Here is a 15000-nt window from a genome sequence, read left to right on the forward strand (position 1 = left end):
TCAGGTGACATCCTGTTGAACGTGAACGGCGTCGGCCTGACGGGCGTGACGCGGAGCGAGGCCGTGGCCAACCTGAAGAACACCACGTCCCCGGTGGTGCTGCGTGTGCTGGAGATGAGGCCGCCTGACCTCGGTGCTCTGGACTGCCTGCCCCCGCTGAACCCGAACTATCCTGCCTCACCCCCGTCGCCTAGCAACGGCAAAATGCCGCCGCCCACAGACGACTACTCGCCCGTCTGGGTGTCCTGGCTTCAGCTGCCCAGGTGAGGGGGTGTAAGGTGGAGAACACACACGCGCACACAGTCACAGGTTCAGTTTCAGTGCGGCATCGAGCGCAAATATCAGACGATATCCTACATGACCAATATATCGGTCGACTATACTGGAAAGGTCATACTCTTTCACTCCTGCTGGGTCATAATGACCTCTCTCCTTGGAACAGCTCCTCGCTGTCCTCCTCTCCGTCTGTTCAGCGTCATGGCCCAGTGAGCTCCTTATGAATACCAATTTTCCCCGGATTTGAATTATTCATAACGGAACTTCACGAGTCGCATTTTGGCCAGCCGCTGTCCTCGGAGTGTCTGCCTTCCCTCTCGGCATCCGCCTCTGGGACTCATCTCCGCCACGTCTTCAGCTGCTTCGCGACGTTCGGCGCTGTTTCTGTGCTCGTGTCCAGGAACGCTCACGTCACGCAGTCCACGCTCGCCCGTACCGATACGTAACGCGTTCTGTTCGGTGTTTGTGTTTCTCGTGTTCAGGTGCTTAGAGCCCAGTAGACTTCTAGGCCTGTGTCTCGCTGGAGTGTGGAAGTGACCAGTGTGCTTGGTTTGTCCCCTGCAGGCAGCTGTACTGCTGCAAGGACATCGTGTTGCGGAGGAGCACGTCTGGGAGTCTGGGCTTCAGCATCGTGGGAGGTCCGGAGGAGGTCAGCTGTACCCAGTCTTTCTTCATTCGCTCCATCGTGGAGGGAACGCCCGCCTACAACGACGGCAGGATACGGTACGGCCACCTGGCGCTCCGGCACCCCTGCCGTTCTGGCTGTGGCGTGGCGAGTGGGCGATGCTGATGTGGTTTTCTTTCCTTTTCTTCTCCTCCTCGTTGTTGGCAGTCTGTCCGGTTCTGTCCGTCTCACCCCGTGTTCTATCTTCCGGTCTCTAGGTGTGGGGACATCTTGCTGGAGGTCAACGGTAAGAGCACGTGGGGGATGACCCACACGGCTCTGGTGCGCCTTCTGAAGGAGCTCAGGGGGCGCATCACTCTCACCATCGTCTCCTGGCCGGGAAGTCTCCTATAGGTCCACGGTACAAAGGGGGAGGGGCTTATCACACTGGCCCTACACTGGACGGTGGGGCTTCACACAGTCCACGCCCACAAAGAATGGGGCTTTGCACACAGACTTCCCTTGATAGGCAGGTCCTGTAAAATGGACCACCCCCTCAAAGGGGCGGGGCAAAGACGCATTGGCCTCGCCCAGGCAGGAGGGGCTTACACAGACTCCTGCTCATGAAGGCGGGGCTTATGACTGACTCTTCAGAAGGGGACACGCCGGAACCGCCACGCTTACGGCGACGCGGCGTTGGAGAGGCCGGGGGCAGAGGGAGCGCCTGGCTGTTCTCCGGACCCCCACCTTTTTACCCGCCGCTCCACCCATCGCGTAGTTTAGGCACAGGACGACGTAGAAAAGCAACTGCGCTCATGACTGTGCTCTACCGTAGCAGTCGCCAAGGCGACAGGATGACGACACAAATGAGCTGCGAAAGGGAATGTCCAGGAAGGAAGGTCATCCCGATGAGGAGTGTCTGACCTAACCCAGGATCAGCTCCTAACTCCTGTATGGGCACTGTGCACGACGGAGAGAGAGAGTGTGTGTGTGTGTGTGTGTGTGTGAGGGTGGGGTTTGGGGGGGTGCATTTCCGATTCATTTCAAGGCCTGTTAGAACATTTAAAGTGGGCACGTCTTTACTGTTAATGTTGGTGTCTAAAAGAAAAAAGCGAACAACAAAAAAGGATGATTTCAAGCTATGTTACTATGGCAACACTTTAGTTCACGTTGGGTTCGTCTCTCTGTTCCTCTAACCTTTTGGCTATGGGATTGGCTTCTTTCCTTCCGACGGTGCCAGCTGTTGGCACGGAAACCTATTTGCCAAGTAGTTTTCATCTGTGTTGGTATGTTTCAGACATCACAAAAAATAAAGAAATAGGTGGTATTATTACAAAAAAGCAGATGACTAAAATATCATTCATACTATCTTTAAAAAGTCTATTTATGCTTATTAAAACAAGATTTTGGCAGCCTTTGCTACTTTAGAGACAGGGGCCACAGAAAGGGAGTGTAGGGGCGTTGCGTGTGCCACGTGTGCCCGACTCGGCCACGTGCTCCACGGTTTCTCGCTTTGGCTTGTGTAGAATTATGTACCTGGCGGCACATTCGGTTAAATAATCAATAAAATCGTTCGACAAAGAGACCCATGGCAGCGTGAGAGCCATTACTTTGGGGGTGTGGGAGTGTGTGTGTGTGTGTATAAGGGAGATCACGCAAAATTGAGTCAGTCAGTATGTACCTGTTAAATCAAAGGAATTATCATACTCAGACAATTGCTTTATCAAATTATTTATAATACAGCTTTCCTACACAAACAAAATTGTTTGGCACAACAAAAAATATATATTTTTTACCTTAATAATCAAAGTGTCATTCTTAAAGTCTTAAATTATTATAAATAAAACTTAAGTAAAACTTAAAAGTAGCTTGTAGCCTTTTGTTAATGTTCTTTGGTCTAGAACCTTTAAACTATAATCCAGTTCTCTTAAAAGGCAACAGAAAACATCTCCTCTCGAGTGCAAGTAAGCGTAGCAGTGCTCACTCCCCAGCTGCTGTTGGCTCGTCAGCTTAAATAAATAATTTAACACCCAACCCCTGTCCCCCCGCCACTGGTCAGCACAGACGTTTCACCCGATTGGCCTGAGGGTTACTCAGTGGCCTCTGATTGGTTGTCGTGCTCAGCGCTGCGCTCCTCGCTGGCTTCAGCGCTGTTCCTGTTGCGTTTGGAGCGTTTGTGTCTGGGCCTCCTGTGGCTGTCGCCGTCATCGCTAGCACGTCTCCTCCGGCTGCTGTTGAAGAGGAGAATGCTACATCACGATACAGGTCACATGACACGAACGTTACCCGTGTGCGTGTTGGGGGCGCCCTTACCTGCTGGAGGCTCTGTGCCGGTCGCTGTGGTCCTTGTGTCTCCTGTCCCGGTGTCTGTAATCTCTCTCACCTTCCCTACTAGCACGCTTCACGTATCGCTCGCTCTCCCGACTGTCTCTGTGTCTCACACACACACACACACACACACACACTTTCACAATGATCAAACCCTACATGGTGGAAGCGGAAATATTGGTCACACACACACACACACACACACACCTTTTTCTGATAATGCTGTTTTTAAACAGTCTTGCTCACCAAGTTTTAAAAATGCATTATTACTTACATAGATTGGTGTCTACAGAGACAATGCACTGTTCAGACACACACACACACACACACACACGATCTCTGTGCACATACTGTCTAAACTAAAACCCTTTGATGAAGCATAGAGAATTTGAATGATGGTGCACTAAAAACACAGCTCATGGCTTGGCCTATCTGGGCTCTGTAGAATTGGCAAGATGACCTCAGGTGCTCAGCTAAGAGGTCATACAGCCACTAGCATCTAAATCACTGTTAAATGTATGAGTCCATGTTTACAATAGCCACAGTGCAGAAAGGAATGCAGCATAGTGTTGGCATTTGATCTGCGTTTTGTGTGACGGAGAGAGAAAAATGAAAGCAAGTGATGATGGCATTTGTGAGAAACGGGGAACTACTCCAAAACTTTACTTTGTTCTTTTTCCAAAGATGTTTCGTGTGTGTGTGTGTGTCAGTCCCCTGATACCATGATCTCAGCTCATATGTTCTATTTACAGATAATGAAAACACCATGTACATTATGTATATGTGTACTACACATACTGCATAGATGGGCCTTGCTATAAATACAAATTGGCAACATGTGTATCTAAACATATGCATCACACACACACCATTACACTGTGCAGGTGTGTAAATGTGTGAGAAAGTGTTTGTGTGTGTGTGGTGTGTATGCATGTGTGTAAGAGAGCACAACATAAACACTAGAAGCCCAGTGAAGAACACTTTGCACCTGTGTTTGGAACTGCCACACTCAGAGCAAACAATATTACACATACACACACACACACACACACAGACACGCATGCACAAGTTCTTTCTCCAGAGTTTTAATTTTTTTAGCAACAGTTGTTAATTACAATCCATGCCAATAAAGCAATTTAAATTAGATTTTTTTTTTAGAAAGAGAGACAGACAGACGGACCTTAAACGGTATGATCTAGATCTCAGGGAGGAACACACAAGTCCCCTGAATCATGCATCCTCCTAGAATTATTTAAGCATGATAACCAGTTCTTCAGGAAATGTAAACCGATCAGTGAATGAACTCGGCGATCTCTGCGCCGCAAAACAGCAAACATCCAAGTAGAATTTTGCTAAAACTTTTGAATAATTTATTGGGCCCATTGGCCCATGTGGGGCCTGCTTATGAATCAAGAATTTGACAAATGGGACAAGCACCCGACTGAGGCCTTACATATTGAGTTTTATAAGAGAACACCATGAAGTTCCCATAAACACCACAACCAAAACGTACAGAAATGATCACACCATTATAACCCCCTCTCACACCACTACAAATCCCCCAATCACATCACTATAAACCCTCCCACTCACACTAGGATGACCCCCCCCCCCCCACACACACACACACACACCACTATAAACGTGTGTGTGTGTGTAGCTGGTGAGATGCGCGCGCTCTCGCTCATCTCCATCTCGGCATTATTCTTTCTGACTTTTATTTGGTGCACACTGCCCCCTGTGACAACAAGTGCAGGCTTCCTCTTGCAGTCAGTGTTCAAAACACACACAGACGTTTCTGTTTTAATCTTCTCCGTTTCTCCATTACTGCTCTTCCTGGTTTGTTTCACTGGGTCTGTCTCACATGTGCGAAGCGTCCGGCAGCCTGTTTATGTGGACCAGACCCAACATCTGTCCAGCCACAGCTGTCCACACACACACACACACACACACTGCTCACCTGCCACGACCCTGAAACGAGGGTGTGTCCTCCCGATCCTGTTCTTTTGGGTCCTGCTCCCTCTCTCGATCCCGGTCACGCTCTCCCTCCCTCTCTCGATCACGGCACCGCTCTCTCTCCTTCTCTCTCTCCTTCTCTTTCTCCCGCTCTTTGTCTTGTCGGGCGTAATGCTCCCATGCTTTGGCGCTGTCAATCAAGCCTGGCCAGGGTGCCAATCCTCCCAGCATGGGTGGGAACACACCTGGCAGGTTATGGAAGACCAGACACAGCTCATTAGATGGAGAAGCACACACCTGGTGTAGTGCTTTGGGCACTGTTTAAGGTAATATCTCAGGCAACCTAAATACATGCTGGCCTCTCAATTAAATATTCATGCCGAGTTCAATTGCAGTGAGCAACGGGGATGTTACAGAAGTAACAGTGATTAACAGTGATGTCTGAAGGGAATCTCCCCAACTGTGAGTCAGGGTCACTGTTTCACAATAAACCATGTCCTAACACTTCCTGTGGTGGTGTGGTGGAGGTGACGTAGCCTCCAGGCTGAGTGGTGGAGATGACCACAGTATGCACAGTGCCATTCTCATGTGTCTGTGTGTGTGTGTCTGTGTGTGTATCCTTCTTAACCTCTGTGTACAGTAATGTCGTATGATGAAGTTCAGGGTCAACTACTACAGAGCAGTTGACCTCTCAGTAACTGAAACAGCACCCATACGCCACACTGCTGCGTGTGTGTGTTTCAGAGCCGTTCACACATATTTGGTCAGCATCTTAGGATGTGTGATAGTCAGATTAAAGTCATCCAAATTAAATATTTTCCCACCATTTGTTAGACTTTAGGAAACTCCACTAGGAATCATTCCTTCAAAGACTTGAACTCACACTACTGTTTATATAGCTTCAATCCCACACACACCCTCCTACCCAAGGAGCTCAATGCTACAGCTTTATGGTCATGACCTCAGCAATTAACCTTTGACCTGAATTATTATCTATTGATTATATAAGATAATGGAGTGCATTTGACTTGAGTCCTCCAACGCGGGAATGCATGCAGGTTCACTGGCTGAAATTACTGCAACTCCTGATACAAGGAAATGGACTGTGAGGTTTTCTGATGGTGATAGCGCCACCTACCTGCAGGAAAGGGGAAGCGAGGAGAGGCGTGGCCATCGTAAGCTCCTCCTGAGCGACTGCTATAACGGTGGCAGACAACAGTTAGAAGAAGCATTAATATTAAAAGAAATGTCAATGCACACACACACGCACACTCACTCACACTCACACACACGCACACACGCACACACACGCACTCACACGCACACACACGCACACACACGCACACACACGCACACACACGCACGCACACACACGCACACACACGCACGCACACACACGCACACACACGCACACACACGCACATCCCCAGGACATTTGATCAAACAGGGGTCAGAAAGGGGAAAAAGACCATTACAAAGCAAAATAAATAAAGAGATAGATAGATAAATAAATAAAGAGTAGTGTGCTCTCTCCACTCAGTGTTCTACAAAGCGGGGCTCCGTTACATTTCGCCCGGGATGAAGCCGGAGAACACGTGCTCAGGAAAGAGGCGAGAGGAAGGGGAAACAGCAAGATAAGACAGAAACCCCCCCCGGTTTCTGAGTGAGCAAAAGCTTTGCCACAGATCTGCTTCTCCATCTCCAGCTTTTGATGTGACTGGCACGTTGTCAAGGAGAACCGTAGGCCAAGAGCCCAAGCGTAGAGCTGGGCGCCTGGCCCCGCATCCGATTAAACGCTTCCCCGAGAGGTGAAAGGTGAAAAGGCCGTGTGTGTGAGAGAGCATGTCCAAGAGGACTCCTTGTAGACAGGTGTTGATTCAGATTCCAAATGCTTTCCCTCTATAAATAGTGTTGGCAGGGATACCTCTGCTGTTCCTAACCTCTCCTTCCACAATCTCTCTCTCTCCTTTTAAAAAGGCAACCAGCTTCAGAAGCACTGCCTCTCTCTTCCCGTAGCAGTATTCCCTATACTTCTCTCCGGTGCGAGACAGACGTTAGTGCTGAGGACAATCGATGCCGGAGGACTGGACGCGACAGACTCGCCCCCGAGGCCGCTCGTAATTAGTGCCAGCTCATTAAGGCAGCTAATCACTGCAGAGCTCGGTCTTAATGATCCCATGCCAACGCTCATAAACCCCAAAGACACCGTTCACAACAGCAGGTTTTGGATCTCGGCGAAGCGCTGCTCATCCTGGCTACCATGGCAGCGAGAGACAATATCAATAAGGCAGATGCAGCTACTGCACCGAGCTGTTAACAGCCCTCTCTCGAGCAACTAAACCACACTACGCTTGGAACAGTCTGGCGCTCACAAGGCCAACCATTTTTAGTGAAAAAACAAAACCAAGCTGATGACAACCATGAACATTGAAATTCACAAGGCGATAAGACCTACTCGTCTCTCATCACCCTGAAAGTAACGAGGCTGTGTTCAGGTTAGTTGGGCCTTGCTGGAACTCTGGAGACTCACGGTACAGGCATGACTGAGTTAATGGGAAAGGCGTGTGAGGCACTCTGTAGAGGTACTCACATTTGACAAGCGCCCAGGGATCCCACCGGTCCACGACATCCCTCTCTCACACACACACACACACACACACTCACACACACACACTCACACACACACACTCACACACACACACACACTCACACACACTCACACACACTTGCTCTGCATTTTAGGGGTTCCTCTGTTCCCTCTTAGGAGCCTCTGCATTTACACCATGCTTGGCCTACAGTGCATGGGTGAGTATTTGTGTGAGAGCCTGTGAGTGTGTGTGTGTGTGTGTGTGTGTGTGTGAGCCTGTGTGTGTGTGTGTGTGTGTGTGAGCCTGTGTGTGTGTGTGTGTGTGAGCCTGTGTGTGTGTGAGTGTGTGTGTGAGTGTGTGTGTGAGAGCCTGTGAGTGTGAGTGTGTGTGTGTGTGCGCGCACACGTGTGAGAGAACAGGCGTGAGGGAAAAAAAGCAAGATTTTTGAAGCTGTGCTAGGAAAGGAAGTGATTCATAAATGATCCAGTGGTTGGTTGGCAGGGATTAGCCTAACGGAAACTCCAGCGAGGAGGTTTGGACTTGGCAGGGCGCTCGAGACGTGAGAAGAACCATTCTTTAAACGACACAAAAAAAGGGGAGTTTATTCAGAGTGCGGAAATGGCAAAATTTTAAAAAGCAGAGACTGGTGAGACGAGAAGGAGAAAAGAGTGAGAGATTTCAACAGCGGAGATGAAAGCAGGAGACGGCCCAGATGTGGCCACACCACAGCCCTATGCTGACCTGGAACCAGTTCAAGCACATCACATCTGATCATCACACCAACATCCTGCTTGCACAACACTGCCAAGGTGCCATGGAGAGAATTACAACAGGCTTTCCAAAAACTCTTCTGCTAGGTTACATGCAAACTGATCAGGGTAATATTTGCTATTATATATCCTTAAAAAGAGTGCATTGAGGACTATACTAGGAGGTGATGATGTAATTGATATTCAAAACAGGAAATGAGGGGTTTAAAAGGAGCCCAACACCACAACAGCATCGCAGTACTATAAACAAAGTGAGCACTGGTCTGGGGTCAGCAGGCCAACATCTACACCTTCACGCGCATCTATGATGCTCTGATAGCAGTACAGCCCAAACAAGTCCAAATAAGAGCATCGGCTGAGGGAGGAAGCCTGCGTCAGGTCAGCCAATCAAGTGAAGGCACGCGTGGGGCGGGGGTGGGCCCAGCCAGACGGCCGACCGGTGGCCGTTTGCCTTGAGGGGGGGGGAGTGAAAAAGAACAAGGGAGGAGAAGAAGAGACCAGGGGAGGAATGAGGAGAGGAAGGGAGTGTTCTGGAACGCGATAAACAGGGGACCTTGGCCCCGAACGCTCTGCCTTATTTGGGAGGTCTCACAGCACTGAGGTCATGGACCGCATCGGGTAGTCGTGTCCCCCTCGAACTGAGATCGGCCCTGACGCCTGGCGGCTCCAGAGAGAAGTGGTCCCACCAAGCACATGCGCCAACATGGCCCACCACGCACACACAAATCTATGGCACATGAGTGTGCCAGCACCCAAGCTGCTGTAAACCCAGTGCGACACAGACTGGACTGTGGAGATCTGGATGGTCTTCTGCGCCCATGCCACAATGCGCAAGGAGTCAGTTCTGCTGACGACGTCCCAGAGCAATCAGATTGAAGGCCTGAGTGAGTGTGTGTGTGTGGAAATGGGGAGTTATCTGTACACAAAGCAGTTTGGTGATTTCCTCTTCTCTCCTCAGTCTGTAAAGGGCACTACAACTTTCATGAGCTGGCCTACATAATAAGAACTACAAAAGGAGAGAGAGGGAGCACGTGTGTGTGAGAGAGACTGCAACTGAGGAGTCCTGCAGCTCATGTCTTGTTTCACCGTCCCACCAGATCAGCGCAGCGTGTCCGTCACGCGGGATTACACAGAAACATCATCTGCCGTCATTGTTACTCTGTAACGTTAATCACCGTTTTCATTCACGCTTCCTCTCCCTCTCTCTCCCTCTCTCCATCTGTCTATAACTGTCTGTCTATCTATATTTGTGTCTGTCTATATCTGTCTGTCTGGCTCGCCTGTGGGAGCTTCTCCTGATGGAGGTGTAGCTGTTCTCTGCCTCACTGTCTCGCCCATGTCTGCGCTCCCTCCTTCTTCTGTAGTGCCTCAGCCTGAATACACACACAATCAACATTACACCCACACCCACACCCACCCCTCCATATTCTGAGTCACTTAAACTTACCTCTCTAACGTACTTATCATGGAAGGAGGCGAAGGAACACCAGGAGGGAGAGGAAAACCTACACACACACACACACACACACACACACACACATCACTGCATGTCACACTAAAACGTAACATGGTGTCTGATGGCTGGATGACATCTTACCAGGTGGTGGGATATTCACAGGCAGCCCTGCAACAAGAGCACAAACAGAGTCACAAATGCCCGAAGCGCGCGCACCCCCTCGGCTCCGTGCCAACCAGAGAGAGGGGACAGCTCTGAGACGGCTGTGACCTCAAACGCAGTGTGAGAGTGAGCTGAGCCTGGAACTTTAACTGTCATTGCTAATAGAGGCTGCAGGAGTCTAAATGCCTTCAAAACCCTCCAAAACACACACATACATGCATATCCCTTTGATCTCACACACACACACACACACACACACACACACACACACACACATCTGGGCACCATCCTTCTTTGTTTTTCCACACAGCCCCCTGATGAGAGTTAGAAAGTTTCAGAAACAAAAACGTCTGCAAAAAAAGAGAAAGGACGTAAAGAAAACATGGAGGAGAGATCACACACACACACACGCACACACACACACACGCACACACACACACACGCACACACACACACACACGTCATCCTGAATTTTCCTCCTGTTCGACTCTTTTTGGAGTTTCTCTGAGCAGCTGCATGGCAGTCAGCTTGTTTATGCTGCTAGACAGAGCACTTCACAACCACCATATATCTGTCAATCTTCCTACAGCCCCGCCCACAACCGCCTGCCATCAGCCACTGGACACATCAGCCTTGTCAAGAAACCTGCACTAAAACTGAGGGAGGGCAGAGCTGATGGGATGATGAATTAGCTTCTCAAACCTGAGAGAGAGAGAGAGAGAGAGAGTGTGTGTGTGAGAGAGAGCCTGGAGATCGTGCTTGTGTGTCGTTCTCTTACGCTGCCCTTCATCCTTCGTCCTCTCAGTGCCGTTAAGCGTACCCGTGTCATGTGCCACGCCCCCACCCCCAAGCAGAGCAGGGCACTCTGACCCCCACACCGTCCTATACACAGACGGACTAGACAGGTCCACGCCGGCTACAGACGAGCGCTTCAAAAGGTCACGTACACCCTCCTATCACAGCTCACTCAAAGAAGGGTGTCCAGCCTGGAGGGACGATTACCGACCAAGTCAGTCATTTATTTCTAACGATAAATGACCCTTACAGATATCCATGTACCGATAAATGACTGCTACAAATATAATAACAGTCATGTGTAGTTACTTAGATATCTTTGTAACAAAACCTGCCTCAGTTGTCCAAGCATAGAAAAACAACGTAATACAAAGGCCTGTGTGTACTGGGTTTGGCCCCTAGCCGACCATCGCTAAACCTTCCAAAACCAACTCTGTCTCCGCCACTGTCCTGGACACCAACCTCAACTCTCAGAGGAAAGAAAGTTCAGATACATCTCCTCGTCTGACCGTGTGCCTAATCCACACAGCTTCAGTGGTAAACCCTACCCCTTCATGTGTCTGGAGTTATCTGATTGGTTAGAATCTGACCACGTGCAGACTGCTTCGTCACTGTACGGACAGAAGCCAGACCCACAGGACCCACCCCCAAAACAAGCCACTGCACTCCGGTCACCCCTATACCCCAAATTCACCACAGTTCCCATCATCTCCGAAAGCCTCTCAGTCCAGAACGCATGGCGCTGGGAATTCCAGGCCAGGGTTATGGCACCACCAGCCTGTGCCGCAGTCCCTCCCAGAGGAGGAGAGAGGACGATACCGTCGTCGCCCTAAGGAAGTGGAGCGGTGTCCTGGTGGCTGGGAACAGTCCCCTCCATCCGTCACTCTGGCTGGTCAGAGACGACTGAGCTAGGAGTTTCAGGCCAAATCAGGGGTTTTAAAGATTTCCCAGACAGAGACGAAGAACGGTAGAGTCACTCAGTTCTTGCTCTCCTCTCCGAGAGCTCTTCTGAAGCATTCAGACACGACTTTCCAGAGGGGAGACCATCTTTATTCGACCGTCTTTATAAAGTGCAGCCCATCGCTGTTTCCCGCCTGCACGCTTCACATGCGAAAGTGCGAAAAGGACTGGCAGCGCTCTGAAGTCTGGAAATCCCACCCGCTTCCCTCCTCTGATCAAAGCCGGCTGCTGCTTGGGCTTGGATTGTTTTTTTAATCACCAGACTGGTCTACACAGTTTAAAACCAGAAACAATGCGCAGGCCACAACTGACTGCAGGGCTCTTGGTTTTGTACGAGCAAAGGAATTTGGCGCATGCTAAGCGATTTGGTCAATCAAGCTCTCTCTCTCTCTCTCTCCAGCTGGGTCAGTTCTACAGTGGATGTGCTGTTGTTGTTCTTTCTCCTGCCCTAGGCAGCTAATTTTATCCTAACGCTGCACATCACAAAAGGAAATGCAGGACAGGCCCGTGTGTGTGTGTGTGTGAGAGGCACTTCTGAGGGTTACATGGAGAGGCTCTATTTAAAGATAGAGGAAGGTTGCAATGATAAAACAGCCCAGCTGAACTTAAAAGGCCGGACATCAAAGGCAGGGTTTGCCACGGATGTTTGATATTTAGTTAGCATTACGCGGACGTAGGGGGCGTGGCCAGGCACATGGGGGCGAGGCTGTCGGTAGGCTTCTGCGCGAGTCGGGGGTGGGGCTGGATTTGGCCAGGTGTGAATTTTGACGAGGCTTTGAAGATGAAGGGCTAAGAGTACTCTGGTGAGGACAACCGGGCCAGTGGTGCAGATGGTGAGGAAGACCCTGGTGAGGAAGACCCTGAAACAGACAGCCAGGCAGCAACACAGCACCATCCCACAGTGGAACAGATGGGTGTGTGCCTCTCTCAAACACAGCATCATCAAACACATCACACAGGGCCCTCATGCCTCATATGCACCAACTGAGCTGACCAATCACTGACTGACTCTTTGATCCATGACCCAATCAGAAGAGCTGCAGGACACACCGTAGGACACACCAGACCTTTGACCTGTTAGCTACAGGTGGCCTAGGAAACCAACGATTCCCCATGGCTAGCCATATGGACACAGTAATGTGGTGGGTTGGACACATTCATTATGACCTTTGACCTCACTGGCAAGTTTCTTGTGCCTCAACAATTAACAAGGCATAAATAATTCTGCTTCAGAAAATATTAATAAAATGGCATGCGTTATCACCACAGGTAAACATTTCTGTGATTGCCTACTATAACGTCAGTTAATATTGTCAGTGTGAATGACACCCCCGTTCTGATAGAGTTGGTATGGCCCAATCTGAAGGTCACGATGTATACTGAACACTAGTTTCAGTTGTGTGTTGTTTTGAAGGTGTTATGAAGGACCCTACGAGCGCAGAGTGACAGTTCTCTCACCATGCCCGTGGAAACCATCCAACCCTTTAGTCTTGAGAAGGTTTTGTTGATGGTGATTTCTTTAACAAAAGTGTCTTTTCTGCAATTTAATTGTGACATGTCATTAATCTGTCATTAAGCGTTTATTAACCGAAGGAAGGTGTCCATTACCATAACAACCACACACACAGAGTTAGGTGTGCAGTTCTGCTTTGCTTTTGCCAGTGCTGATGTCAGAGTGGAGTGAATCTCTCACTCCCAGTGCAGGTGAGGTTAAAAACCCTGCAGTGACATCACCAAGGCAAGGTCTACCGAGCCCACGTGAGAGTGAGTGTGTGTGCGTGCGAGACTCACGTGGGAGTGGAGGTATGAGCGGAGGGGTGGTGCTGATGGAGAGAAGGTGGAGAGGAGGAGGAGGGATGTGAGGAGGAAAGAACTGAGGCAGCTCAGTATCTGAAGAGCGTTCAGAGGAGGACTGCACCTGCTCACACACACACACACACACACACACATTATACACACACACACACGCACACTCACATTATACACACACACACACACACACACACACACTCATTATACACACACACACACACACACATTATACACACACACACGCTCACACACATTATACACGCACACATTATACACGCACACGCGCACGCACACACACGCACGCTCACACACGCACGCTCACACACACGCACGCTCACACACACGCACGCTCACACACATTATACACACACACACATTATCCACACACACACACCCACACACACACACCCACACACACACATATACACACACACACACGCACACACACATTATACACACACACACACGCACACACATTATACACACACACACGCTCACACACATTATACACACACACACACACACACACGCTCACACACACACACACACACACACACGCTCACACACACACACACACACACACACACACACACACACACACATTATACACACACACACACACATTATACACACACACACACACATTATACACACACACACACACATTATACACACACACACACACACACATTATACACACACACACACACACACACATTATACACACACACATTATACACACACACATTATACACACACACACATACTAAAGATGACTATTTTCTGTCCCGATTACTGAGGCGGCTGTTAAGCTTCCTTTGATCATAATGAAGATATACAGAACAACAATCTTGACATGCTTCATTCATTACATACAAATGCCACTATTCTCTCTCTCACACACACACACAGCCCTACCGATGTACTGTTTCCATCTGCACTGTGACGTCTTCGTCCTTCCACACGACTGATGGTTCCTGTTTGTCCTCCAACAATACTGATGTTGCTATTTGACCTCCTACACACACACACACACACACACACACACACACACACGTTAAGCCTATTAAATGTTACTACTCATTGTTTCTCTCTCTCTCTCTCACGCACACACACGCTCGCACGCACACACACACACGTTAAGCCTATTAAATGTTACTACTCATTGTTTCTCTCTCTCTCTCTCTCTCTCTCACGCACACACACGCTCGCACGCACGCACGCACGTCATTGCACCTCTCTTCAACCTGCATATTCCACCCAGACAGTGGAACACTGAAAATCCTGCATGCA

The 15000-nt window shown here is 49.4% G+C and overlaps 2 protein-coding genes across 7 annotated transcripts in view; one reads left to right on the forward strand and one right to left on the reverse strand.

Annotated features, from left to right (window-relative positions):
• Nucleotides 1–2465, forward strand: part of lnx1 (ligand of numb-protein X 1) — a 51349-nt gene extending 48884 nt beyond the window's left edge. For 2 of the 3 annotated variants that reach the window (XM_035523931.2, XM_035523932.2), the window contains 3 exons: nucleotides 5–263; nucleotides 841–999; nucleotides 1159–2465. In XM_035523931.2, the coding sequence (XP_035379824.1) occupies nucleotides 5–263; nucleotides 841–999; nucleotides 1159–1294 (554 nt within the window). In that variant the 3' untranslated portion in view covers nucleotides 1295–2465. The remainder of the gene's footprint in view (nucleotides 1–4; nucleotides 264–840; nucleotides 1000–1158) is intronic. The other variant, XM_081716987.1, reaches the window with a different exon arrangement.
• A 154-nt stretch (nucleotides 2466–2619) lies between these two features.
• fip1l1a (FIP1 like 1a (S. cerevisiae)) overlaps nucleotides 2620–15000 on the reverse strand; it is a 16849-nt gene continuing 4468 nt past the window's right edge. For 2 of the 4 annotated variants that reach the window (XM_081716991.1, XM_035523933.2), the window contains 8 exons: nucleotides 14626–14725; nucleotides 13687–13867; nucleotides 10120–10146; nucleotides 9970–10027; nucleotides 6303–6361; nucleotides 5169–5409; nucleotides 3194–3310; nucleotides 2620–3111 (listed from right to left, as the gene is read on the reverse strand). In XM_081716991.1, coding sequence (XP_081573117.1) covers nucleotides 2970–3111; nucleotides 3194–3310; nucleotides 5169–5409; nucleotides 6303–6361; nucleotides 9970–10027; nucleotides 10120–10146; nucleotides 13687–13867; nucleotides 14626–14725 — 925 coding nt within the window. In that variant the 3' untranslated portion in view covers nucleotides 2620–2969. The remainder of the gene's footprint in view (nucleotides 3112–3193; nucleotides 3311–5168; nucleotides 5410–6302; nucleotides 6362–9969; nucleotides 10028–10119; nucleotides 10147–13686; nucleotides 13868–14625; nucleotides 14726–15000) is intronic. The other 2 variants (XM_081716990.1, XM_081716989.1) reach the window with 2 other exon arrangements.

This window comes from Electrophorus electricus, chromosome 7 (genome assembly GCF_041902795.1).
Source record: "Electrophorus electricus isolate QZ-2024a chromosome 7, ASM4190279v1, whole genome shotgun sequence".
Taxonomy (NCBI): domain Eukaryota; kingdom Metazoa; phylum Chordata; class Actinopteri; order Gymnotiformes; family Gymnotidae; genus Electrophorus; species Electrophorus electricus.